The sequence below is a fragment of the Camarhynchus parvulus genome, chromosome 22 (assembly GCF_901933205.1).
Source record: "Camarhynchus parvulus chromosome 22, STF_HiC, whole genome shotgun sequence".
NCBI lineage: Eukaryota > Metazoa > Chordata > Aves > Passeriformes > Thraupidae > Camarhynchus > Camarhynchus parvulus.
Window position 1 is genome coordinate 4,604,990 of NC_044592.1, and position 26,958 is coordinate 4,631,947.

General features: G+C 57.1%; 1 protein-coding gene across 3 annotated transcripts; it reads right to left on the reverse strand.

Moving 5' to 3' along the window:
- Positions 1–121: 121 nt before the first annotated feature.
- On the reverse strand, positions 122–26,372 carry LOC115912528 (hexokinase-2). 3 transcript variants are annotated; one of them, XM_030964115.1, is made up of 19 exons: positions 26,184–26,372; positions 18,470–18,632; positions 12,690–12,838; positions 12,444–12,563; positions 11,305–11,400; positions 11,090–11,189; positions 10,510–10,693; positions 9,494–9,649; positions 9,227–9,369; positions 9,053–9,149; positions 8,507–8,811; positions 7,849–7,997; positions 7,033–7,152; positions 6,858–6,953; positions 6,037–6,136; positions 5,737–5,920; positions 5,348–5,503; positions 4,629–4,862; positions 122–4,000 (listed from the first exon to the last, which is right to left on the reverse strand). In XM_030964115.1, exons 1-19 carry the CDS (start codon positions 26,244–26,246, stop codon positions 3,856–3,858), a joined length of 2,760 nt encoding a protein of 919 aa, XP_030819975.1. In that variant the 5' UTR covers positions 26,247–26,372; the 3' UTR covers positions 122–3,855. The 3 variants fall into 3 exon arrangements, with proteins under 3 accessions (XP_030819975.1, XP_030819976.1, XP_030819973.1); XM_030964116.1 differs by having other exon boundaries at positions 9,053–9,109; positions 9,151–9,369; XM_030964113.1 differs by lacking the exons at positions 9,053–9,149; positions 9,227–9,369; positions 9,494–9,649; ... (5 more) ...; positions 18,470–18,632; positions 26,184–26,372 and adding an exon at positions 9,155–9,164.
- Between the last annotated feature and the right edge of the window lie 586 nt (positions 26,373–26,958).

Below are 26,958 nucleotides of genomic sequence, written 5' to 3' on the forward strand. Positions count from 1 at the left end.
CTGCCAGTGCCAGGGGACAGCCCCTCGCAGGGCCAGCAGCAGGGATTTGGGGTGGGCTGGGGGGCACAGGGGAGCTCAGGGGCCCACACACACGACACTGAGCCCAGCACTGGGTGGTGGTTGTTTTTCTCTGGTTTATTGTCACTGAGGAGCAGCAGTGGTGGCCGAGGGGAGCTGAGCAGTACAACACCACACTCAGGTATGAAAAGTACAAAAATAAGGAAGCCTATATATAATATCATTGCAGTCAATTGCTAAAATAAATATTGTAAACACGAGAGAACAACATCAGGTGAATCTACAGCACTCGTTTCTGCCAGCAGCCACACAGTCTTTGGCTTTAGGACTCCCCTGCCCGCACGGAGCCAGGCCCACATCCAGGTGCATTTTCTTTGCTTCAGGCCAGAAGGCTTTCAGGCTGGTCAGGGATGTCACAAGAGAAAGAATTTTCCTCTCTCCAATTTACCTTGAGAACAGGAATTGCCTCTTTTTGCCTTCCGTGCCCATTTTTGTGCCAGAGCAAGCGACTGATCTGCCCAAAGCAGGCATTTTCCGTGTCTGGAGGGGACTGGGGTGAGGGCTCCCCGAATTCCAGGTTATTTTGTGGTTATCTTGAACCTCCCAGCCCCTGCACGGTGCACTTGGCACCGTTCTGCGCCTCTCCCCTCTGTGCACTTGGACCTTTCACCCCCTTATCTCTGTGACAGCCAGATGGGTTTGGATTGCCTGATAAGGGAGGAGAGGAGGCACCGAGTTATCTGGGGTCAAACTGCACCTGAGCTGCTGCCAGGCCAGAGATCTGCGCCCCTCTCATACCCTCGGGCCACTGAGCTGCTCCCTCCCAGCCCTGGGCTCCAGGAAGGGAACAGGCACATTCTGCTTGCGAGTCTCAGTAATTTGCTGATTGTGTTTGTATAGATGTACATACATTTTAAAAGCCCAATAAAATCCTGTCCAAAGTACCAAGGAGGGGAGAGTTGCCGGGGAGGGAAGGGCAGAGACTCTGCTCCTGCTGCCTGCGTGGCCAGAGAACATTCCAGCACCCCGGGAAAGCAAAGAAAATGCATCCAGATGGGAACAACCAAGCAAAACAAAACCATCCTAAACCCACAAAGCAGCACTTGTTGCTGCAGGGAAGACAAATCAGGCTGAGCAGTCTGTCCGTCTGTCCCCACAGATAATCGTTTGATCTTCCCTTCATATCAGTAATTAGGATTTAATCTTCCCTTCTTCATTTTAAACACATTCACAGAACATCCCATGGCGACGCTTTTGGCGTGAGGTTCTGGGCTGGACATCCAACACCTGCAGGGTTGGTGCCCCTGGGGATCCCAAACGCCTCCAGGGGCTCCCCAAACCCCCCTGCAGCCCCAGGGAGGCTGGGCCTGCACCCACAGCTCTCCTGCAACACTCTCAACCGGGAACATTCCAGACCCTGCTTGATTCTGAGTCTTAGCAAAAGCTTCCCAGCATTAGGGGAGCCTTGGAGAGCCAGGGGGGTCCCTCTGACCAAGCCCAGCCAAAAATCCTCCACCACCATCCACAAGGGTGATCCTGCTCACCCCTGTGAGCTGCAGCCCCTCCTTCACCCCAGGCAGGTGAGGGGGCTGTGGGGACCCTGCCCCAGGCCAGGCACCTCAGCTCCCCAGGTCCCTCTCACCCTGTCCTTTCCCTGCTCAAAAGCAGGGCTGCTCAGATCCCCATCCTTCCCATTCTGCCCCCAAAACTATACAATTTCACTCACTAACAGATGAAAGCACTATGGATTTCAGCAGGGGCACAGCTGGCTAAGAGTAACAACAGGCACTAATGCAACTCTGCACAGTGCAGCAGCTAAAAAGATTTCTGTTTTGATTTTTCAGTAGGCAAAATGCTGGTTTTCTGAGGAAAAAAAAATCACACAAAACTGCTTGGTACCAGATTAGAGGATTTCTGTATCATCCTTCAAAGATTTATTTGACAGCTTCTAAAACTTCCACTAAACTTGGTTTCTTACATCATTTCTATACACAGGTTTTATTTGTTATAATTGTCTTGAGGCTTATAAAAAAATAAGCATTTAAAATGCCCAAAAGAGTAATTTTCCTTTAAAATTGTGCTACTGAACTTGACCCCCAACACAGAAGAGAGACTTTTGGTAATGAGGTTACCCCAAGCAGTATAAAAATATACATAAAAATAGACAAAACTCTATCCTCCAATCTGAAGGGCTGTTTGTGGGGTTTATTAGTTATAATTTTTTTTGTACATCACTGAAATTTCATTAACTTCTTCTAAATATTTACAGAAAACCCCCCCACCCTCTGTCTGCCTCCTCTCCCTGAGGCAGAGACCTGCAGCTTTTAGTTCATCCAGAGTTTTCTGTTGGCAAAAACGGATCCCTGCACTGGGCCATGGCACACGGGTGATGCTGCGGGCACAGGGGGACCTGCAGGGCCCTGGGTTATGTCACCCCCCAGGGATGTGACCTGGAGCACAGCTGGGGAGGGCAGGGGACAAAGCAAAACCTCTCCTAAGGTTAAACCCAGCCTGAAGCCCACAGCATCACCGCAGGGCCCCGCCGCTCCTGCACGCCCTGGCTTTCCGCCTTCCCTTTTGTCCTGGTGATAAAGTCAGAATGCCCAAACCTCTTGTACAACAGTTCCTCAGGTATTTGGGTCTCTTTCTCCAGTCTACCCCAAGAAAATTTTAAATTAAAAAAAAAAATTACACGACAGAAGAAAAAAAAAAAAAGAAGAAAATAATTACTCTGTACTCTTCTTTGACAACATGAAAAGGTGACATTAAAACTGATACAACCCCCCCAAGACTATGTACATAAAAAGACATCAGATCTCTTAAAACATAAATATACAGTGTATAAATCAGGTGCCACCTAAAGGCTGCAGCCGCAGAACTATTTCACAGACAAAGCAAACCAGACTCTCCACGCCAAGGGCAGACACGGCCACGGGCTTGGGGCTTGGCAGGGGAGACACTGACCCGTGGCTCCTGGAGCCCACGCGTGCACCAGGGAAGGAAACACGACCCTACACACGCCACGTTCCTACACACTGCTCAGGGTGTGGGGGAGAGGTCAGGAAATGGGATCAGACCCTGAGTCCCCAATTATTTCCAGGCACGTGCTCTGCTGGGGCTGGCTGAGGGGCCCTGCAGCTTCTCTGGGGTCACTCACCAGGGCTGAGGGGCCCTGCAGCTTCTCTGGGATCGCTCACCAAGGCTGAGGAGCCCAGCAGCCTGGTCCCAGCAGCTTCTCTGGGATCGCTCACCAAGGGAGGTACGTGGTACCTCCAGTGCAGCCACAGCCACGCCTGTGGAACTCTGCACCCTGTGCTTTAAGAGTTACCATGACTTTCATGGAAATAATACAGCCTTGATCAGGGTAAAAGACTAGTGGAGGTCTTTAGCCCAATCTTAGAGGTTTGCTTCTACAGCACGGACAGCTACGGCTCCGACACACATAAATAGGTTCTGTTAAAGTGACAATGCAGTGTCTGAATTATCCGAGTGTTATCCCTACTGCTGCTAGGGGAGGGCCAGTGGTGGGAGGAGAGCTGGGGTGTGACGGAGGTGGGACAGCTCCAGCTCCACCTGGAAATGCAGGGAGAAGCCAAAAGTCACGGTGAGCTTTACTCGACAGCTGGTTTTATGGCATGCAAGGAAACTCCTACGACAACACTTGGCAGAGCCCACGGCGTCTCCAGTCCCGCCGTGGTGCCCCGGAGAACGAGTAAAGCTACGAGTCTGCTTGGAGGGGAGGGGGTGTGTGAGTGTGTGCAGAGGGAGGAGGGAGGGGTTGGGTGAGGAAACGTCCTGTTCTGCTCAAACCAAGCTCTGGGGCAAACCTGCTTCCCTCTACCGCTGGCCGGCCTCGCGGATGCGGCAGGCCACGGCCGTGATCAGCGCGGCGCCTTTGCCGCTGCCGTCCTCCGACTGCAGGAAGGTCACTTCACACTTGGGGGACAGCTCCTTCACTGTCTCCTGCAGGACCGTGGAGAAGCTGCGGGGCAAGGAGAGGGAGAGGTTCTGAATTGAGCGGCCACGGGGTGAAGGTGTCAGTCCCAACCCCTCATCTGCCTTCACAGAGCCTCAAGGAGCAACGCTGACCCCAGGGGGATGGATGGATGGATGGATGGATGGGTGGATGGATGGATGGATGGATGGACGGAGGGATGGATGGATGGATGGATGGACGGACGATGGATGCACCATGGATGGATGGATGGATGGTCAGGGATGAAGCTTAGAAAGCCCAAGTCTCCACACTTCAGCCCAAGCCCATGGTTACAACACAACCATGCTGTGCCTTCACTCGGGACTAAACCCAGCCCCATCTCAAGGCTCACCAAGCCCTGGGAGCACTAGTGAGCCTCAGCAGCCCTGACCAGCCCCACCTGGGGGGAGTCTTCAGTGCCTCCCTTTGCCCATGGGCTCCTGAGCCCTATTTAAGCTCAGCCCAGTGCCTTGGTCCCTGAGCTCCAGTGCCCAGCAGCTGACTCCTGCTGGGCCTCAAGTTTGGGTCAGCGAGCTCCTGGCAGCCCTCAAGCCCCCAAAACACCTCCAATCCTCCCCCATTACCCCCCAAACTTCCCCCCACCTGCCCAAGGAGCACAGCCAGAGGCACTCACTGAGGGTGCAGCTTGTAGAGCGTCCCGTCCACGCCCACGGTGACCTTGAGGAAGTCCAGGCCGCGGTTCTCGCGGATCTTGTCCACCACGGCGGCCATGCCGGCGCCGCAGAGCTGGGCCGCGCGCCTCGCCACCACCGTGCACACCTCCTTGACGATGATGCTGTCGTCGCAGGTGGACTCCAGGCCCAGGTGCTGCAGGATGGAGCGCACCTGCAGCAGGGCCAGGCAGTCGCTGCGGGGACACGGCGCGGCAGCGTCAGGAGGGAGCGGCTGGGATGTGCAGCCTCCCCTTCCTCATCCTCGCCCTGCCCAGCCCGGGCACTCGGGCTTGTGGCAGAGCCTGGGGTGGCCCTAGAGCCCCCCTCAATCTCAGCTTTCAGACCTGGACGTGGCCAGACTTGGACATGGCCAGACCTGTGGTGTCACATCCTGACCGGGGAGGCTGTTCCAGGACAAAGCCAGCAGAGTGTGCCACCCCTGCAACCCTGCCCAGGGCAGAGGATAAAGAGCCATCTGTGCTGCCAGCCCCAGGCAGCCTCTCCTTGTCTCTGCACACAACCAACCACGTGGGCTCTGCCGATTTATCCGTGGGGCACCATCCTGCATCGCCCTGGCTCCACACCAAGCGCGTGGAGCTTCTCCCACCAGCCCTGGGGGCACATCCCCCACATTCCATCCCGGCTCTGGAGCTGGTGCTCACCCCCTGCTGGAGCTCACCTCTCTATCTGGGACAGGAACTTGGTCTCGAAGATGCCTCTGGTCTTCAGCCTCTCCGAGATGCGTCCCCGGAAGAGCAGCCCTTTCTTGGTGAAGTCCATCAGGATGTTGCGGACAATTTCCCCCAGGTACATCCCACTGATCATCTTCTCATACCTGGGCAGGAGAGGACGAGGCTGGACATGAGCACAGGAAGGGACACCGGGGCTGGCTGCCAGGTGCCCTCTGTACAATCCCCTCAGCAGCACGGCCCCCACCCGGGCAGGGGACAAGGGACACCTCGGTGTCCTGCCCATCATCCCCTGGAGCCACCAAGGGGCTGGGGCAGAACTGCTCCGCACCCTCAGCCCCATGGGGGCCCCTTCCAGCCCCCCAAAGCCACCACCCACCTCTGCTTGCCAGGGTTGAGGGACAGCTCATCCACGGCCATGTCGAACTCTGTCCGGATGTCATCGAGGCAGCCGCTGTCCCCAAAGGCCCCCCACTCCATGTTGACACACATCCTGCCCTCGTCCCCTTCCACCAGCTCCACGTTCCTCATCTCCTCCATGTAGCAGGCGTTGCTGCCCGTGCCTGTGGAGAGCAGCAGGATCAGGGGGACACCTGGGCACCCCCCGTGCCCCCCAGGGCAGGGCAGGACAGGGGGGCAGCACGGAGCAGGAGCTGCACAAGGAGCGTTCAGCTCTCACCGACAATCAGCCCAACTTCACAGTAGGGATCCTCGTAGCCACAGGTCATCATGGTGCCCACGGTGTCATTGACCACTGCCACCACGTCCAGGTCGAATTCCTGCAGAGGGATGGATTGCAGGAGTTATTCCTGGAGGGTTTGGAATTCCTGCTGGGTCTGCTCCCACGGCTGGGAAAGGACCTGGCTGTCTGGTGAGTGTGGCAGTCACAGAGTCACAGAATCATGGAATGCTCTGGAAGGGTCTTTAAAGCCCATCCCACTCTCCCCCTGCCATGGGCAGGGACCCCTTCCACTGTCCCAGGCTGCTCCAAGTCCCATCCAGCCTGGCCTGGGACACTCCAGGGATCCAGGGCAGCCACAGCTGCTCTGAGCACCTCTGCCAGGGCCTCAGTGCCCTCACAGGGAGGAATTTCTTCCTAACATCCAACCTAAATCTCTCCTCTTTTAGTTTAAAGCTGTTCCCCCTTGTCCTCCATGACCATCCAGCTCCACAGACACAGAGACACCCAAGAACTTCCCCCAGCCCCAGCTGCCTGCAGGTAGAGCTCAGAGCTCGGGGTGGTCTGTGCTGAGGAAACGAGCCGCTGTCTCCTGAGCTCAGGGCCAGACAAGTCTGCTCCAGCCCTGGCCAGGAGCCAGCCCGTAGCTCCAGGGTCTGAAAATCCAACCTCAAGTGATGAGTAAGGGCGGCTGTGAAAATTCTGACACTCATTACACTGAGCTCAGCCCAGTAATTTGTTTTACAGGCCAATTAATGATGCTGAAGAGAGCCAGGATGTGGGAGCAGCCTCTGGCTTCTCCCAGCCCTGTGGCTGCTCACCTCTCTCCTGTGAATGGCCTCCTTCAGCAGCCCCACCACGTCCTCTCCCTCGCAGCCCGTGGCCTTGAAACCTTTTGTCCACTTCAGGAGAATTCCCTGTTGTGGGAAAAGCCGCAGTGAGTCCCCCTGAGGAGCCAGGCACAGCCAGGGGTGCTGCCAGGAGGGCTGGGCTTACCTCGTCCAGGTTGTTCTGCTGGCAAGGGAAGGAGAAGGTGAACCCCAGCGGGAGCGACACGCCCTTCATGCCCATGTACTCCAGGAAGTCAGAGATGCAGTGGACAATGTGGTCAAAGAGCTGGACGAGCAAAGCCAAAGGGAACAGTTACCACCACAGCCAGAGCCCAGCTGGAAGCCAAATTTCTGGGGGTTCTGACCCATTCCCAGGCCTGCTGGAGTGTTCAAATCGCTCCCAGGACTTTGAACGGAGCAGGACGCGGCTCAGCTGCGCTGCGGGAGGCGAGCAACCCCAAAAGGCTCAGCTCACCCTCTTCCCACCCACAGCGTGGCCAAACCCCTGCATTATCTCCACCCACAGGTCCCTGGAGGGCTGGGGGCCAGCAGGGAGGTGACACAGGAGCCCAGTCCCTCTGCAAGGGATCCCCCCCCAGCCCAGTCCGCTGGGGATACTCCCAGTCCCCAAGCACTGCCTGGAGGCCTTTGCAAAACTCTTTCCAAACATGTCTCACTGCTTGAGTTGTGGTTTCCCTATCTGGGAAATGGGGATGATGCTTATCTGCCCTTGTGGAGTGTGTGGGATTCAGGGAGGCTCGCTCATGTCTGGGAATAACACCATTTCCAACCTAAAAACCAGACCCCAGCTCCCCAAGCTCCGGAGCCTTGGGCACAGCTGGCTGCCCTAAGGCCAGGAGAGCCCCAGCCCTCCCCACGGCTGGTTCAGCTCCCTGGAAAGGCAAAAGCAGCTCCGGGGTCAGCCCTGCTGCAGCCAGCCCAGGGAAGAGGCCCCTTCCCCTCCCTGCTTGCCCACGCTGACCTCCTCTCCCGTGCCCTGCATGATGTCCACAGGGATGGAGTAGATCTTGTTGTGCATCTCCACCCCGCGCCGCATCCCGTTCCTGACGCGCACCAGCAGCACGCGGAAATTGGTTCCTCCCAGGTCCAGGGCCAGGAAATCTCCCTTTTCTGCAAGGCAGAGAGGATCTTCAGGAGAGATCCCAGCACGGGGCATGCAGGGTGGGGCCCGGAGCAGACAGGGACCTGCCCTCCTCCAGGGAGAGGGACGGAAATGGAGACGTGGCTGGGGATAGGAGGGAACAGGGGCTGCAGGAGGATGGAGAGGTTTGTAAACCCGAGTTGGAAGGGACCCACAGGGATCACTGAAGTCCAGCTCCTGGCCCTCAGGACCTGCACCAGCTTCAAGCCAAGGTCAGGCACTCGCCCAAGCCACAGGAAGAGCCCAGAGCACAACCCAGGATGAGGGTGGAGGGAATCCCGTGGCAGGATTTGTGGCCAGGCTTTGTGTAAAATCAGGTGCAGAACGTCCCAGAGGCTCAGTGCTCTGCCCAGTACCAAACTGGAGGTTTGTGCCACTCCCACCACAGAGGAACCGGCCACAGCAAAGGATCCAGCCCCTCCCAAGGACGCAGGACAGGCAGGGCTCACACACAGGGGTTTTACACGGGACACCTCACCTGTTCCATCGGGAGTGGAGCACACGTAGGTGGGCAGCATCTTCACCGTCGCCTCCGCGTGCGTCTCCTTGCCCAGCCCTTTCTCCATCTCTATCCTCATCCTCTCCTTCACCTCCAGCAGCTGCTCGTGGCTCAGCCTGAGGGGCTCCAGGATCTTCTGGCGGGCCTGGTGCTGTGCGGCCAGCCTGTAGGCCACGGCCGTCACCATGGCCGCGCCTTTGCCGCTGCCGTCCTCGGAGCGGATGAAGCGGATCTCGCAGTCGGGCAGCAGCTTCCGCACGGTCTTGTGGAGGCGGCGGGCAAAGCTGGGGAGGAGGAGGAGAGGGGACCCGAGTGTGACCTCTGGGACACCCTGGGATCCAAACGAGGGGCCTGAGGGGATATTTGGAGGCGCTTCTCTTGTGCCGAGCTGTGCGCACTGCTGGCAGCAGCACATCCCTCTCTGTCCCTGTCCCCAGCACCCCCAGATCCATGTCCCTGTTCCCAGATCCCTGTCCCTGTCCCCAGACCCTGCTGTCACTGTCCCTGTCCCCACCCCACACTCACTGGGGGTGTTTCTTGTACACGGAGCCATCCACGCCCACGGTGGAGCGCAGCTTGTCCCTGTCCCCAGCACCATCCCTGTCCCTGTCCCCATCCCACACTCACTGGGGGTGTTTCTTGTACACGGGCCTCCACGCCACGGTGGGGCGCAGCTTGCCGCGCCCTTGTGGCGCGAGCGTGGCCCGGCGGCCAGCGTGACGGAGCGCCGAGGCGTGGACACGATCTGGCAGATGCGCAGCGTGGCCATGCAGTCCTCGTGCGACGGCTCCAGCCCCAGCTTGCTCAGGATCTCGTGCGCTTTCTGCAGCCCCTCCTTCTCCCTGGAACGACAAAAGGGGGTTCGTGCCAAAAGGGGGGAACACAGCATGCGGGTGGTGGCCGAGGCTGGCTCGGTGCTGCTCCATCCACGGGCTGGGACACAGGAAAACCCTGGATCCTACTTACTTCTCGATGGCTGACACGAATCTGGTCTCAAAGTGGCCCGTGGTGAGCAGATCTGGCGTGAGCCTTCCCCCAAAGAGCAGCCCGTCCTTGGCCATCTTCACCAGGATGAGCCTGACCAGCTCCCCCATGTACATCCCGCTGATCATCTTCTCAAACCTGCCCGTGGGGAGGCATGGGGTGCAATCAGGGAATGGTTTGGGCTGGAAAAGCCCCCCAAGGTGATCAAGGCCAGCCATTCCCCAGCTCTGCCAAGGCCACCACTAACCCCAAGTGCCAAATCCAAAGCTGTTAAATCCCTCTGAGATGGTGACACCACCACTGCCCTGGGCAGCCTGTGCCACACCTGATGCCCTTTCAGAGCAGAAATATTCCCAAATATCCAACCGTAACCTCTCCTCTCTCTCCATTATCTCCTCCCAGGCCTCCTTTTGTCCAGGCTAAACGATCTGTGCGTTTGGCTGTGTGTGCCATGAGGTGGCCACAGGCTGACCTGAAAACCCCTTGGCAGCCTCCCATCCCAAACAGAATCTGGGTAATCTCTTCCCAGAGCACTTTATCCCATCACTGAGCATATGAGGCCATGTGGACACGACCATCATCCTGCAAAGAGACCTCGTGGCCACCTGCAGGGGCTCGGTCAGTTTGCAGGGACCCCCAGGCCACAGCAGCCCTGTGGGGAATGGGAGATCTGTAGGATTGGGATGTGGACGTTGGGTGAGGCCGTCTGCCTGGGCTGGTGGGGGACTTTGCTGGCCAGGAAGGGAACAGGAATCATTCACATGAGGGGGTCACGAGGGCAGCAGGTGGGGCAGATAGCCCTGGTTTGGGACAGAGCCCTGGTTTGGGACAGAGCCCTGGTTTGGGACAGAGCTCTGCTTTGGGACACAGCCCCTCTCTGCACCAGTGACAGAGGACACGCTGACCCAGTTAGCCAGGCTGACCTCCCCAGTCCCAGTAACTGTGGGAGGATGGACAATGCTGAGCAAACCACGAGCCCGAGCCAAGAATCCGCTCACAATTGTTTGCCAGGGTTGAGCGAGCCCATGTCGATCTCGCGGTCGAACTCGGTGCGGATGTCGTTGAGCACCCCGTCGTCACCAAAGGCTCCCCACTCCATGTTGATGCACATCCTGCCCTCGTCCCCCTCCACCAGGTCGATGTGCCTCATCTCCTCCATGTAGCAGGCGTTGGTTCCAGTTCCTGGGCCAAGCATGGGCACAGGGTGAGCGGGGACACTGCCTTTCCTCATCCCCATTGTTCCCCATTCCCATTATCCCTTATTCACATTATTCCTCATTTCCATTATTCCCCACTCCCATTATCCCCCATTCCCATTATCCCTTATCACATCATCCCCCATTCCCATTATCCCCCATTCCCACTATTCCCAATTTCCCTTTGGCCACAGCCCAACACACCAAAGAAAGCCAAGAACTAAGCAAACAAACTCTGGACAATGCTGGTTTTCCAGCACTGGTATCCCCCTCTTTCTTTTCCCCCAGAGACCCCCAGGTCTGCAAGAAGCAGGATCTCCCTCTGGCTCTGCTGGAGCCCAGGAATCACCCCCAGCACATCTTTCCCCTGGCTGCAGCTCACCAACAATGAGGCCAACTTCACAGTTGTGGTCATCGTAGCCACAGGTCATCATGGTGCCCACGGTGTCGTTCACCACGGCCACGATGTCGATGTCAAAGTCCTGACAGGGTGGAAAGGAGAGAGGCTGACCCAACAGAGACAAAACTGACCACAACCCCTCCCCGGAGCCCAGGTGTCCTGGCCAGGAGCCGCGTGCCCCCAGCCCAGGCTCTTACCCCTCTTTTCTTGATGGACTTGCGCAGCAGGGACACCACGTCCCTGCCCTCCACGCTGCTGCACTTGAACCCCTTGGTCCACGTCACGAGGATGCTCTGCAGGGGAACAGCGAGAGGAAGCCTGGAGGTGACCCCTGGCTCCTGGCACGGGGGGGAGCCCCCCGTTATCAGCTCACCAGCTGCGCTATCAGCCGCAGCTTCCGTGCCAGATAAAGTTTATGGCCACCAAGCAACACGTGAGCTGCTCGTTGCTGCCCCGGCAGCAGGAACGTGCTTCCCATGACCAGCTTTGATTGAGCCCTGCAGCAAAACTTGTTCACGAGCCCAAGGAATGCTCCTTGACCCATCCCTGAGGGGTGGATGGCCGGCTGTGCCTATGGAATGCTCCTTGACCCAGCCCTGTGGGGTGAGAGGCTCATGGTGCCTTTGGAATGCTCCTTGACCCAGCCCTGTGGGGCGGGGGGCTCTCAGTCCCCTGTGGCCAGAGGCAGCTGGCCAGGGGCTGAGCTGAGCCCTGGGGGGAGGAAAAGAACTCAATTCCAAAGATTTGAAACCTCCATCCAATTCCAAGTCAATTTCAAAGATTTGAAATCTCCAGCCCTATGGCCACAGCCCCTTAGGGAGGCAGACACCGCCCTGCCTTAGAGCTGGGGAAACTGAGGCACTGATGATGTGACCCCGGTGAGGTCAGGGGGCACGGACCCTTCCTCCTGCATTTCTGCATTTCCCCAGCCCCGGGTCTGCAGGAGGAGAGCATTGATCCTCCATGGAGCACAGAGAGGATGGGAGGACATGCTGGGGCTGCCGAGCTCCATGGAGCCACCCCCTGTCTTCCTGGGGGGACAGGGAGAGCCAGCATCACCCCCTGTCCTTCCTGGGGGGACAGGGAGAGCCAGCATCACCCCCAGCCCTTCCTGGGGGGACAGGGAGAGCCAGCATCACCCCCAGCCCTTCCTGGGGGGACAGGGAGAGCCAGCATCACCCCCTGTCCTTCCTGGGGGACAGGGAGAGCCAGCATCACCCCCAGCCCTTCCTGGGGGGACAGGGAGAGCCCAGCATCACCCCCAGCCCTTCCTGGGGGGATAGGGAGAGCCAGCATCACCCCCAGCCCCTGCCCTTCCTGGGGGACAGGGACCCACCTCGTCCAGCTTGGTCTGGTGGCACGGGAAGGAGAAGGTGAAGCCCAGGGGGAGCTTCTTGTCTTTGATTTGCAGCTTGTCCAGGAAGTTGGCCAAACACTCAGCAATGTGGTCGAAAAGCTGGAAAAAAGGTAAAGAGTGACAAAAGGCCCCAGTGTGAGGGGATGCCACGTCCCCCGTGGCCAGCGCTGGCTGCCAGGGATTGCCAGCAGCATCCCCGGGGCCAGCAGCGCCCCAGGAGCCCACCTGCACCCCGCTGCCCCTCATCAGCTCCTCGGGGATGGCGTAGATCTGGTTCTCCATCTCCACCTTGCGCAGCCCGTTGTCCGACACCTTCACCCGCAGCACTCGGAAGTTGGTGCCCCCCAGGTCCAGGGCCAGGAAATCGCCGTCCTCTGTGGGTCAGGACAAGGACAGCGCGTTCATTCCCCCGTGCACAGAGCCCCGAGGTCACCACCCCCTCCCAGGAACCGGAAAATGCCAGATTTTGTATTATATTCCATCATTTTGGCCATTATTCTATTTTTTCGGTATTTTATTGGAGCAGTTGCTGCATTCCCTGCCCCTCCTCTGCCCCCACAGAGGATCAATATTTTGACCATCACTGTTGCTTTGGGGCATGAATCCCACCCAGAAAAGCCCAGACCAGCAGGGATCTGAGGGAAGATGAGCTGCAGCCTCAGGCTCCATCAGGAAGGAGGCAGCAGAGCCATTCCTGACCCTCCTGATGCTCCTGGAGGCTCCTGAACCTCCATCCAAGGGGTTAAACCCTGATGGCAGCTGTGGGAACTCCTCAGCCTGGTTTTTGCTGTGCTAAAACCCCTCAGCCCAGCCCAGGCTCCCTCCCTGCCCCAGGAATGCCACACGCTCCTGGAACGTGGCTGCAGGAAACCAGGGAGGGAGAACATCCCAAAGAGCTCCGGGGCCTCACTGCTGCCTTCTCCAGGCACAGCTGCTGTGGAATCTCTGCTTCTTTTCTTTTTGCCAGGGCTAGGATTAAACGTGCAAGACAGAACTTCTTGCTGGGACTCAGATGTTTATTGGCTCTTATCTCTGTTATACTCTCACAAACCCTGAGCTCTGCAGCACTTCACTCCAACAAACTAAAACCGGAGCCCCGCCGCTCTCTCTCCAAGGCCTTTTAAGGATAAACTGTCCAATTAAGAAATGACGCTGAAATTATCTTTACTTTTAACCCAATAACCAACCACCCATGGCCGCAATGGGGACTTTTTAAACAATTACACAAAACCACCCAAAGCCGTGGAGAAGGAGAGGAAGGAGAAGGAGAAATAGGAGAAGGGGAAGAAGAAGGGGAAAAGGAAGGGGAAGAAGAAGGGGAGGAAGAAGGGGAGGAAGAAGGAAGGAAGGTGAAAAAGAAGGACCAGCCTCTGCCCTAAAACCTCCATCTTGCTTTATAGATTTTCCTATATTCCAAAACCTTAAAGTTTTCTACCCCGTGATATCACAAATTTCTATCCAAACTCCACACCCACGATCCCAGCGCTATCACTCAGTTTTGGAAGTTTTCTCCACGGCCTCAGGTCAGTGCAGGGGGCCAGAGCCTGCCAGCACAGAAAATCTGAAATTCCCAGTACGCAGGGCTCCAAGAAGGCTCCTCCAAGGGCAGCCCCAGGGCTGTCCCCGGGCTGTTTGGGGCAGGGAAAAGCGCCCAGCTGGCTGTTTGGGGGCAGGGGAAAGCCTCTCTCAGCACTCAGAGCCCCGAATGTGCTGCGCTGGCTGCCGGGGCCGCTTTGTGAGGCACAAAAGGGAACAAAACCCGCGGGCCATCGGTGCCATTGGTATGCACAGAGCAGCAGCACCTGCAGGGCTGCGGCTGGAAACGGCCCCGGGCTGGGCATCCCCAGCTGGAAACAGCCCCAGGATGGGCATCCCCAGTGATTCCAGCTGGAAACGGCCCCAGGATGGGCATCCCCAGCTGGAAACAGCCCCAGGATGGGCATCCCCAGTGATTCCAGCTGGAAACGGCCCCAGGATGGGCATCCCCAGCTGGAAACAGCCCCAGGATGGGCATCCCCAGTGATTCCAGCTGGAAACAGCCCCAGGATGGGCATCCCCAGTGGCTGATCAATACCTGCAGGGCACAGAGAGCACCCCAGGTGATTGATCAATACCTGTAGGGTACAGAGAACACCCCAGGTGATTGATCAATACCTGCAGGGCACAGAAAAACCAGGTGATTGATCATACTCAGGGACAGAAAACCTGTGTCATACCTGCAGGGCACAGAGAACACCCCAGGTGATTGATCAATACCTGCAGGGCACAGAGAACACCTCAGGTGATTGATCAATACCTGCAGGGCACAGAGAACACCCCAGGTGATTGATCAATACCTGCAGGGCACAGAGAACACCTCAGGTGATTGATCAATACCTGCAGGGCACAGAGAACACCCCAGGTGACTGATCAATACCTGCAGGGCACAGAGAACACCTCAGGTGATTGATCAATACCTGCAGGGCACAGAGAACACCTCAGGGGGAGATAAACCCACCAGGGATAAGAGGAGCCAAGAGGGGCACAGGGTCTCAGCTGCTTGGGGCTAACCCGGGAGGATCCCCAAAAAAGAGCAGTTTGGGGGAAATTCCTGTGAATTCCTGGGTGGATCAGCTTTGCAGCAGGAACAGGGCAGGGAAGGTGGAACATTCCCAGCCATGCCTGGAGCGCGTGGTGGGTGCCAGGTGTGGGCACTGCCCCCACTTTGGGCTCCCAGGTCTGTGATAAGGTATCAGCCCTGGTGCTGAGCCCACAAGCCAAACAGGCAGGGCAAACACAGAGCCCTGGGCCCAGGGGCTGTTTGCTCTCGGCAAAGGGTGAGAGCTGAGTGCCTGGAGAGCCTGGTGTGCTCCTGGAGTGGGGGACCCTGTCCCAGCACCTCAGGGAGCCCCCCTCAAGGCTTCCAGCCCAATTGCACTGCCTGGGAACCCTCTGGCAAAGGGGATTGGTGACAAACGAGAGGAAGAGGAAAAGCTGGGAGGCCCAGACCTGGCCAGGGAGCTGCAGCCCCTGGCACTTCCCACTGCAGCTCCAGAGAATTCACGGTACCAGGGAATGGGAAGGGACCCTAAGGAGCCCTCAGCTCCTCTCCCCTGCCCCTCCACTGGACCTGTGGCCCATCCAGCCTGGCCTTGAGCACTTCCAGGCAGACACAACTTCCTTGGGAAGCCTTGCTGGGATGTGGTAACCCCCTGTGTTCCCTGGGCATGAAAACAGAATTTCTTTCCAAGCCTTCCAAGGCTCTGTGCCACAGGAGCAGGGAAAGAGCTGAGCCCCCCAGGCAAGGGAAAGGTGCTGCCAAGAGCCACCCTTTGGGCAGCCCACAAATCCTGCAGCATCCCCCTGGAAGCTCCAGCCTGGGGCTCTCAGCTCCTGGGGCTCAGCACAGGGTGCACCACAAGGTCCTTAAATCACCACCATTGTGGAGGAGGAACCTGGGCACCCAGAAGAGCCTGGGAGCACCAGGAGTGCAGCAGGAGGAGGGTGCTGGTGGCACTGAGCAGGGAAAGCCCTCGGGAGTCACTGGGCTCCAAGGAGAAGCTCATCTGGGATCTGTCTCCCTGTGGAGCTGTTCCAGGGGGTGCCAGAGCCAAGCAAAGCAGGGAAAGTTGATTTGAGAAGAGCTTCTGCTTTCAAAGCAGAATTCCCCCCTCTTATCACCCCACAGTGCAATGGCAAAGCCCCTGAGAGCCAGGGCTGGGCTTTGGCTTAACGTGCAGGTGTGACCTTGCGTTTCCATAAGCCCCTCTCATCCCCTGGAGCTGGGCATTAAACGGGGTCTAATCCCGCCCAGGGACACGGGGCAGGGAGGGCAGGGACATCCCACAGGTGGATGCAGGGCAGGGATGTCCCACAGGTGGATGCTGGGGCCCTGTGGCACCAGCCCCAGCTCAGAGCAGGGCTGGAGCAGAGCAATAACCCAGCCTTGGACTGGGAGCAGCTCCTGACACCTGGCACAGGGGCCCAGCCCAGGTCAGACTTTGCCCAGGAGCTTTAAAAGGAGGGAAGGAGGAAGGACGTGGCCCTGGGCACTGAGATCCTCCCCAGGGATCTGGCACCAAGCCCCCAGCCCTGATTTTCCCCCTCCCCAAAACCCAAGAGATGCCACTCCGAGGCTGGGTGCACCTCCAGCTGGACAGGGAGTCCCAGCTCTCATTTCCCTGGGATTTGCTCTGAACTCCCTCATTTTCCAGCCCCTGGGCAGCTGCAGGGCCCTGACTGCCCCAGCATCCCTCTCATGTGACATTTTCCGTGCTGCTGCTCCTCTCTCCCCCCCTGCCCCGGGTGAGAAATGCCAGCTGGGGCACTGGAGAGGCTGGAAACAGGGCAGGGAGCCAAGGATCTGCCCTGGAAGGGCACGGGGAGGCATTGCTCCCTCTCCCAGAGGCGGGTCAGGCTGCTCAAGTGCTGACACACGCTCCACCTGCACCCAGCACCTTCGGCTGCGCCAGTTCCCGTGCCCAGGGGCGGCTCCTGGCCGTGCCTGTAATTAAAAATATCCTCCAACATTTAACTAGATGGGAATCTCAGTGCCAGGGCAGGCAGCCAGGCCCAGCTTTCGGGTGTGGGTGCAGCTGGGGGGCCAGGATCAGGGGGTGCTCTGAGGATTAGAGGGGCTCAGGGGGAATGGAGACACTTTTAGCAGGGCTGGAGTGAGAGACAGGGCAATGGTTTCACACTGGAAGTTTGAAGTTTATACAACATTTAAATTGCTGGGGAAATTCCTTCATGGAAAGGGCAGCCCGGGCCTGGCACAGCTGGGTGCCCGAGGGTGTAGCCATGATATTTTCTGAAAAATCCTTTCCTTAGGGTTTTTTCTCCTGAGAAGCTGAGAGGCCTCAGGAACAAAATGTAACCAATGGTTATCTGCTGCTGTGGAATGCAACAGGTGCATCTGTGATTGGTCTCATGTGGTTGTTTCTGATTAATGGCCAATCACAGCCCAGCTGTCTCAGACTGTCTCAGTCAGTCACAAGCTTTTGTTACCATTCTTTTTCTATTCTTAGCTAGCCTGCTGATGAACTCCTTTCTTCTATTCTTTTAGTATCGTTTTAATATATACTATATATTAATTATATATGAAAATAACAAATATTATATTATATTATATTATATTATATTATATTATATTATATTATATTATATTATATTATATTATATTATATTATATTATATTATATTATATTATATTATATTATATTATATTATATTATATCATATCATATTATATCATATTATATCATATTATATTATATTATATTATATTATATCATATTATATTATATTATATTATATTATATTATATTATATTATATTATATTATATTATATCATATTATATTATATCATATATAATAACGATATATTGAAGTAATGCATTATTATAAAATATTATTGTTCGATAATTATCAATAATATTATAATATTATAAAATTATAAAATTGTTTATGATTTTATAATTTATAATTATTTATAATGACATTTATAAAATATTATAAATGTTATAATATTATAATATTATAAAATTATTATAGGATATTAATAATCATCGTATATTAAAATAAGAAATCAAGCCTTCTGAGACATGGAGTCAACATTCTCTTCCCTCACCCTCAGAGCCCTGTGAACCCCATCACAGGAGGGAGCAGAGGAGGATGTGCCTGGCTGCAGCGCGGCCTGGGCAGCTCGGGGAGAGGCAGAAAGGCCACACTGTGAGGGCCCCGCAGTGCCCAGGGCCCTGTGGCACTCAGACAGCGCTGGCACTGCTGCCCATGGAATCTGATGAGCCGGACCCGTGACTGTGTCTGTCCTGCCAGCAAGGGCACGCGAGGGCGGCTTCCCTCCCTCTCCCTCCCTGCTGCCAGCAGGAACTGGGATCCCCTCCAGCCCCAGCACGGAGCAGGGAGCCAGGCCTGTCCCCACGCTCACCCCAGCAGGGCAGGTGGCTCTGGTGGCAGTGCCACCCCCGCCGCGGTGTCCCCAGCCCTCCCTCCGGCCTCACCGTACCTGTCCCGTCCGGGGTGGACCTCACGAAGGTGGGCAGCATCTTCACGGAGGCCGTGGGGTTGGTGTCTGCCCCCAGCCCCTTCTCCATCTCCTTCTCAAAGCGCTGGGACACCTCCAGCAGGGTCTCGTCCGAGAGCCGCATGTGGTACAGGTACTTGTCCACCTGCAGGGGACACAAGGACATGGGGTCAGGCACAGGACAGGGGCACAGGGCAGCTCAGGACAGCTCAGGACAGTGCCCAGCCCCTCCTGAGCGCACACAAGGAGCTGGAGCAGGCTCTGAGCCATCCCAAAGTGCAGGGCACAGCAGCTTGGCTGGGATTGCTCACGGCAGGCGTCCCCCAGCCCTGCTCCTGCCCCTTCCCAAGGCCGCCCTCACCCCTGGCCAGGCCGTGCCAGCTGGGAGTGCTGACCCACAGGCTGCTGCCGCCCGCTCAGGCACCTGCAGACACCCAGACAGGGGCACCCAAACAGGAACCCCAGCTCAGGGGTGACTCAGGAGGTTCTGCAGGTGCACAGCCCTTCCCAGCGCTCGGCACCAGCACACCTTGCCCTTGACCCCCAGGGCCTGTCCTGCCCAGGAATGCAGGGCCCTGTCATTTCTGCCCCGCTGAGATCACCCCGGAGCCCAGAGCAAACCGCGCTGCAGTGACAGGGGCAGCTGCAGCGACCCAGCCAGGCTGGCACGACACAAGCGCGTGGCCGGAGAGGGAAGGAACCCACCCCACCTCCCTGTTCCTGGAAATCGCTGCACCCTCGAGCCGATGGTGTGCAGAACGCTCCCAAAAACGGCATCAGAGCCTCCTGTCCTGCCTGGGGCAGGCGGGGAACGGCTCCTCCCCAGGCACCAGCAGCACCGGGCAGCCTGGCCGGAGCAGGGAGCAGGGCAGGCGGACACTGCCCGCTCCCAAACCCTGCCCTGCTCCAATTAGCTCCACTCAGCACTAATTAAAGGGCAGCTGCAAGCCCTGAGAAGTCCAGCAGGAAAGCTCCACCCCGTGTGCTCACCTGTGAGCAGGCACGTAAGGCCGGCTCACCGGAACCGGGCCCGGGCCGCGCTTTATGGGGCTGAGCCGCAGGAAATGGGCATTTTGTGGGCAAATAATTGCACCAGGGCCAGGGTGACCTCGCTCAGGGACGTGCCATCCCACCCTGGGCTGGACACAACAGCCCTGCTGCTGTTCTGGCTGCCTGTGCCTCAGGCTCAGGGTGCTCCAGCACATCCCTTGTTCCCCCACCCTGAGTTCTGCTGGAAATTTGGGAGCTGAGATCCCCACAGTGAAGTGAGGGAGGAAAGCCCAGCCCAGCACACTCCAGGAGTGATGCTGCATCCCCTGAGGAGCAGCAAAACCTCCTGCCCCTTCTCCTGGTGCTCCCAGCTCCTTCCCAAAACCAGGGGCTGAACACGAGGGAAAGGCCAAGGAGAGGGAAACCTGGAGATTTCCTGGCACCAGGTGTGTACCAGCCTCTCCTTATCCAGCAGGAAGTCAAACACTCTCCTCCCTGCCCTCCTGTTTGCTCTCACCTGCTGGAAATTCCCCCCCATGCGCCGAGGCCCTGCTCAGTGGCACCAGTGAGCTCCAGTTACTGGTCAGGAGGTGGCTCTGGGGTTGGAGCTCTGCCCCACGCCAGCCCCAGGGTGGGAAACCTGCCCTTGGGCTGTGCCCAGGGTTATCCCCAGGGTTATCAGCCTGGTTATCAGCCCAGAGCACACAGTGCTCATCCCAGAGAAGCTGGCTTGAAGAGCAGTGAAGACCCCTACCCAAAAACCCCAGCACAGGGAACCCCCCTGCGTTTCAGCCCCTTCCCCCAGGCCCTGCCCAGCACGTCCCCCATGTCCTCCACACCAGAATAACCCCAGCCTGAGCAGCAGGGTGACCTCCCCCTAATCTCCAAAGCCCTTAAAACCTGGATCATCTTCTCCCAAGGTGGATCTCACCCCACTTGGCAGCTAAAGCAGGTCAGGGCGTACAGCAGGGCTCCTTCCCCACTGAATCCACCCTGGCCCCACCGAGGGAGAGCCACTGGCCTTCCCAAAACTCCCCAAAACTCCCTGTGGCATGGTTGGTCACCCCAAGCACCCCTCAAATTGTTACAGAGATGGGCTAAAATGAGGAATTCAGCCTGCAGTGCCAGAGCCTGAGCATCTCTCGGCACAAAACACCTTCCCAGCTGCTTTAGACTTCTGAAGAGCAGGGAATAGTTTAGGTCAGGTTGCAATTCCCAACAAACAAAGCCACTAGGTTGGGATCCTGAAGGGGGCAATTGAGTTCCTGGAAAGCTTCCAGCCTAAACAGCGGCGTTTCCTCGAGGAAACCCAAACAAACTGAAGGGGGAGGGAGGAGGAAAGGAAAGGAAAGGAAAGGAAAGGAAAGGAAAGGAAAGGAAAGGAAAGGAAAGGGAAAGGAAAGGAAAAAGGAAAGGAAAGGAAAGGAAAGGAAAAGGAAAAGGAAAGGAAAGGAAAGGAAAGGAAAGGAAAGGAAAAGGAAAGGAAAGGAAAGGAAAGGAAAGGAAAGGAAAGGAAAGGAAAGGAAAGGAAAGGAAAGGAAAGGAAAGGAAAGGAAAGGAAAGGCATGCCCCAGCCCAGTTAACCGCGTTAACGCTGCGGATCACGGAGCAGCTGTGGGTGTAATGAGCTCAATGCCACGTTTTTGAACCAAACCCCAGCAAATGCCCATCCCCTGGCTCGAGGCTGTCTCCAAGGTTCAGCTCATTGCCACGCCGGATGCTGGAGCAGAGCCCAGGGTCGCCTGTCCCAGCCACCGCTGGGAAACCTCAGCCTGCCCAAACCCTGCTGAGCCAAGCCCAGCTTAAAGCACCCCAAAAAACAGCTTTTTATTCCCAGCCTCACCTCCTGGGCACGCGGGGCTGGGCTGCTGAGGGGGACAGCCCTGCTGGCACCGCAGCAGGAAGGGGAAGGGGAAAGGGAAGGGAGCTTTGTTCCTGTGGGTCCCAAAGCATCTTTCCCACTAATGACCCCGGTTCTGGGAAGAGGAAGCTGTGTGCCTTTTGTTTTCATTCTGATCTGAACCCTGTCCCAGAGCCACGTGGCTGCCAGGAAGCAGGGCAGGAGCACGTGCTCCCCATCCCTCAGCATCTCCTGCTGCAGTTTCAGCTGAATGCAACTGATTCCTGCAGATTTTGGAGCAAAAGCTGAGCACTGGCAGAGGGGGGCTGCTTCCTGGGACAGATTCTTCGCCTTTTTGGAAACAAAGCCAAACATTCGTTGACTGCAGGATGAGGGAGCAGCGTTCAAATGTGGGGAAGGCTGCAACACCCCAAAACCCACAGCACGTGCTCTCACCCCTCTCTCCAGGGAAATTCGTGCTGGGAATTATATTTTCTTTAAATTACCTCCCTCCCCACGCCAGGTTTTTAACTTGGAGCGTGCTGTTCTGTAAGAACCCCTGAAGTCTGAGGGGACGCTGCCTCCCTGGGAGGAGGATGCTGCGCCAGCACCACCCACCCAAATCCCGGGTGGGATGTGATGGATTTGGGGAAAGCCGGGCAGGGGAGCAGGGGGAGGGCCTGGAGGGTTTATCCCCTGCTCCACACGCCCGGTCCCTGCGGTGCTGCCCGTGCCTGTCCCCGTTTCCCACCCCGGGTGACTCAGGGCAGGGAACCGGCTCGTCCCCTTGCCCGGGTGACACAGGGGTGATGCTGGGCTGCCCCCACCCTGCTGGCACCCACGTCCTTGTCCTTCCAAGCTCCAAGCCCACGTGTGTGCCCTCCTCCCTCCCTCCCTCCCTCCTGGGATGACACACGCCCGGAGTCATCCTCACTGTGAGTCAGATGTTTCCTGCTCAGCCGGTTCCTCCTCATCCTCAGCCCCGGGCCAGCAGCTGGATCCACGCCGGAGGAGGAGCCGGGTGCTGATGTGAGGAAGTGACACCAGGGAGCATCCAGCAGCCCATCCTCGGGTGACCCCGCTGCCCCAGAGCCCCAGTAAAACCCAGTTCAGCCACAAAGAGCTCTGCCCCATATTTCTGCAGCTGGAGACATCCAACTGCCCCAGTAAACCCCAGTTCAGCCTGAAAACGCTCTGCCCTCTGTTCTGCAGCTGGAACTACCCCAGTAAAACATCCAACTGCCCCAGTAAAACCCAGTTCAGCTGGGAAAATGCTCTGCCCTCTCTTCTGCAGCTGAAAACATCGAACTACCCCAGTAAAACATCCAACTGCCCAGTAAAACATCCAACTGCCCCCGTAAAACCCAGTTCAGCCTGAAAACACTCTGCCCTCTGTTCTGCAGCTGGAACTGCCCCAGTAAAACCCAGTTCAGCCAGGAGAATGCTCTGCTCTCCAGTTCTGCAGCTGGAGACATCCAACTACCCCAGTAAAACCCAGTTCAGCCAGAAAAGGCTCTGCCCCCCAGTTCTGCAGCTGGAGACATCCAGCTGCTGCTGTCCCTGCCCCTCATGCTCCTCGTTAAACCCACAAGGTCCTTGGGATGCCTCTCTGCCCCCAGGACCCCCCTGGGATGGAGGGAGCACCCCCTGTGCAGGGGAAACTGAGGCTGGGTAGCTCTGGCGGGGAAGGAGACCCAGGGTGGCTTCCCCAGGGTGGGACGAGCTGTCCTGCCCCCGACCTGGGCTCCTGCCAGCGGCCTGGGCAGCCTCGGGGGAAGATGTTCAGTTGGGTTTTCCAGGAATTTGCCAAAGGTGCCCCTCCCACACCCACGGAGGCAGCCAGCAGGGAGGAATCAGCTGGGTAAAACTAATCCCTGGGCAAAGGAAAAATAAATTTAAAAAAAAAAAAAACTAAAAAAAAAAAAAAACCTAAAAACCGCCCTAAAAAACTAAAAAAAAAAAAAAACCCTAAAAAACTAAAAAAACACCTAAAAAACTAAATAAAACCCTAAAAAACTAACTAAAAACCTGCCCCTGCCTTCCAAATGCAGGACAGTCAATTCCATGCCCATTTTTTCTCCTTTGGAAGGAGGGATGGGGGAGAGGAGAGGCTCAGCCCCCCTCCCGGTGACGAGGATGAGGATGAGGAAGGCCAGGGTGAGCTGGCACATCCCAGGGCAGCGGCAGCAAACTTTCAAGCCGGGATCTCAAAGGACGCTGCGGAGGTTAATTAAAGTTTGCACAATCCCTTGGGGGTTAGATAAGTCTGGACAACCCACTTTGCAGGCAGGAGAAGGGCAGGAGCTGGGGAGGGAGGGAATATGCCCCCAGACGGGTGGCAGAGCAGGTAAAGCTGCTCCGTGGCAAGAATGGACAGAAAAATCCCATTTTTGAGGCTATTTTCAAGGCCTTGAGGTGGACACAAACCACAGCTATTGGAAAAGGCACTTTTTTACCCAAACTGAGCTCCTTTTCTCCCTGACCCAAAGGGAAAGCACACCCCAGGCCACCACCTACAATCTTTTCTCCCAAACACAGGGGTTGATAAGAAGACCCAAGCAAACAAACCGCAGCTTTCCAAGAATTTCCCCCCCTGTGCTGGGGACTCCCTGCCTTCTCCCTTTGCCTGGGGAGCTCTACACAGCAGGAATGATTTTCCCAGCCCCGGTGGAAGCAGCCAGGGCAGACAGCTGGCTTCTCCCCCAGCTTCGCCTCACGGGAGGATTCACGGGAATTTGTTTAAAAATATCCCAGAAAATCCAGTTGTGGAGGCGGCCAGGAGGGCAGCGCCGGGTCCCACAGCATCCCCAGCGCACGGATATTTTTCTTTTCCCTCCCTCACATCCCAACAGCCGTTTTTAATCGGGGTTTGGGAGGCGCGAGGGGCACGGAGCCGGTTCCTGGGGCTCCTCACAGGGGATGGGGAAGGAGAATTCCCCATCCCAGCGCGGGCCCTGCATCACTCGCAGCCATCCCCGATAAGGAAGGCGTGAGCTGTGCCGCTGGCCTATTTCTGCCGGGGTTACACAACACAGCCCCGTCCCTACCCTGGATGTGGCTGTTGCACAACCCCGGGGCCAGCGGCGAGGAGCCGAGCCCGTATTTCCTTGCGGATCGCTTTGCCTTGGGAACTTTTCCTGCACTTTGTTTAGGTTGGGGTTTTTTTTTTGGTTTGGTTTTTTGGTGTTGGTGTTTTTTGGTTTTTTTTTTTTTTAGTTTTCGCTTCTTTTGGTTTTTTGTTTGTTTGTTTTTATTTTTTGTTTTTGGCTTTTTGGGTTTTTTTGTTGTTGTTGTTTTTTTTTTTTTTTTTTTAGTTCCTGGGTGGTTTTTTTTTTTTTTGGTTTGGTTTGTTTTTTTTTTTTCTTTTCGGCTTTTTTCTTTTCCTTTTCAAATGTTCTGCCTCGGTTTCCTTCCTATCTCACCCCGCTGAAAGGCCAACGTGGCAAGTTTCACTTCCCCGCGAGCATCCCCAGCGCTATCCCGGATCTCTCCAAGCATTTCACTCGGGTATTTTTATTCCCGGATCTCTCCAAGCATTTCCCTCGGGTATTTTTATTCCCGGGTCTCTCCAAGCATTTCCCTCGGGTTTTTTTACGGCGATTTTTGCAAATCCCGACCGCCTCACACCGGGACCAGCAAATCCCGGAGCTGGAATCACAGACAGCTCCCAGACGCCAGCAGAGCACTGCAGGAGCAGCCCCAGCCTCCCACCCAGCATTTTTCCTCCGGGAATAATTTATTAAGCCCAGCCTAAGCGCTGTCCTGGCCAGACAAAGGCCGGGGCCATGGAGAGCAGGAACACCCGAGCTTTTCCTGAGCTCCGGGGCAGGGGGTGACCAACATCCCAAGGGGCTGCCACGCTGGGAACAGGCTCGGGAGATCCGGACCCCAAACCCAGGATCCAGGAGCCCAAAACTAAAGGAACGGCACACGGGAATGCGTTTTCCCCCCTGTCAGCGCGGGGACGGGGGCACACGTGCGCCTTGGGGACACCGCGTGGGGAAGGGGACCCGAGGGACAAGTGGCTGGTGGCCCGGGCTGCCCGCGCTGCCCGCGGGGCTCGGTGCCCCGTTGGGTGCCCCGGCCCGGTGGCCCGGCTCGGTGCCCCGTTGGGTGGCCCGGCCCGGCGCGGAGCGGAGCAGCCGCTGCCGGGGATGGATGCTCGGCGCCGGCGGGAACGGCGGCACGTGGAGCGCGGGGCGGCCGCGGGGTCCCGGCTGCGGCGGGCGGACACAGGCGCGGAGATCCCCCCTTCCTCCTCCTCCTCCTCCTCCTCCTCCCCGTGGCCGCCCGGCCACGCGGGGTCCCGCGGCACGTACCGCACGCGGCCGCGGCCGGGCAGCGCCGGGGCCTCCGCCCGCCCGGCCCCGCTTCCCCTCCGCTCCCCGCTTATCTCGCCTCCTCTTCCCTTTTAGAAAGTTTTTTCGGGTTTGTTCTACTTTTTTAGGTTTTTTTAATTTTTTTTCCTATTTCCCCTTCTCCTTTTTTTCCCACTTTCCCCTTTCTTTTTGCTCTTTTACTCCTTTCCTCTCCTTTATCCCTTTTCTGCTTTTTTCTTTTTTTCTCCTTCCTTTTACTTTTTTTTTTCAACTTTTTTTTTCCTCATCCTTCTTCCTTCCCCACTTATTCCCCTTTTCACTTTCCTTCCCTTTTTTTCTCTCTTCTTTCTCCCTCTTCACTCTCCCCGTCTCCTTTTCCCTCCTTTTTTTTTGTTTTTACTTTTACCCCTGCTTTCTTTTTCTTCCTTTTTCCTCCCCCCCATTTTTCTCTTCTTCCCCCCCCTTTTTTTTTCCCTTTTCCTCTTCACTTTCCCCTTTTCACCTCTTTCCTCTCCACTTTTCCCGCTCCCCGCGGGACCCCCCTCACCTTCTGCGCCTGGTCATGGTTGAGCTCGGTGAAGAAGTAAGCGAGGAGGTGCGATGCGATCATGGCGGGAGCGGCTCGGCACGGCTCGGCACGGCTCGGCACGGCTCGGAGCGGTCGGAGCGGAGCGGCCCCGGCAGCGCCGCGCGCTCCCCGCGCCAATTGCGCTCATTGAGGAGCTTCCCCCGCGCCCGTGACGTGGCCGCGCCGCCGCGCCCCCATTGGCCCAAAGGCGAGGGTGTGTGCCCGGCGCGCGCGGGGGGGCGGGGCCTGGCACCGGCGCGGGGGGGGTGAGGGGGCACCGGGGGACAACGGGGGAACAATGGGGGATCAATGGGGGATCAGTGGGGGATCAATGGGGGATCAGTGGGGGATCAATGGGGGGACACCGGGAGATCAATGGGGAGACACTGGAGGGGACAATGGGGTGGTAATGGAGGCACAATGGGGTGATACTGGGGGGACATCGCGGGTGCTTTGGGGTCATACTGGGGGGAGACTGGGGGGGACATTGGGGTGATACTGGGGGGGCGGTGGGGGGGACACTGGGAGTGCACTGGGGGACACTGGGGGGGACAATGGGGTGATACTGGGGGGAGACACCGGGGCGACAGTGGGGTTGCATTGGAGTGATACTGGGGGTGACACTGGGGGTGCATTGGGAGTGCATTGGGCGGGCACCGGGGCACACGGAGGGGACATTGAGGGGGGACACTGGGGTGATACTGGGGGCACATTGGGGTGATACTGGGGGGACACTGCGGGTGTCCTGGAGGGG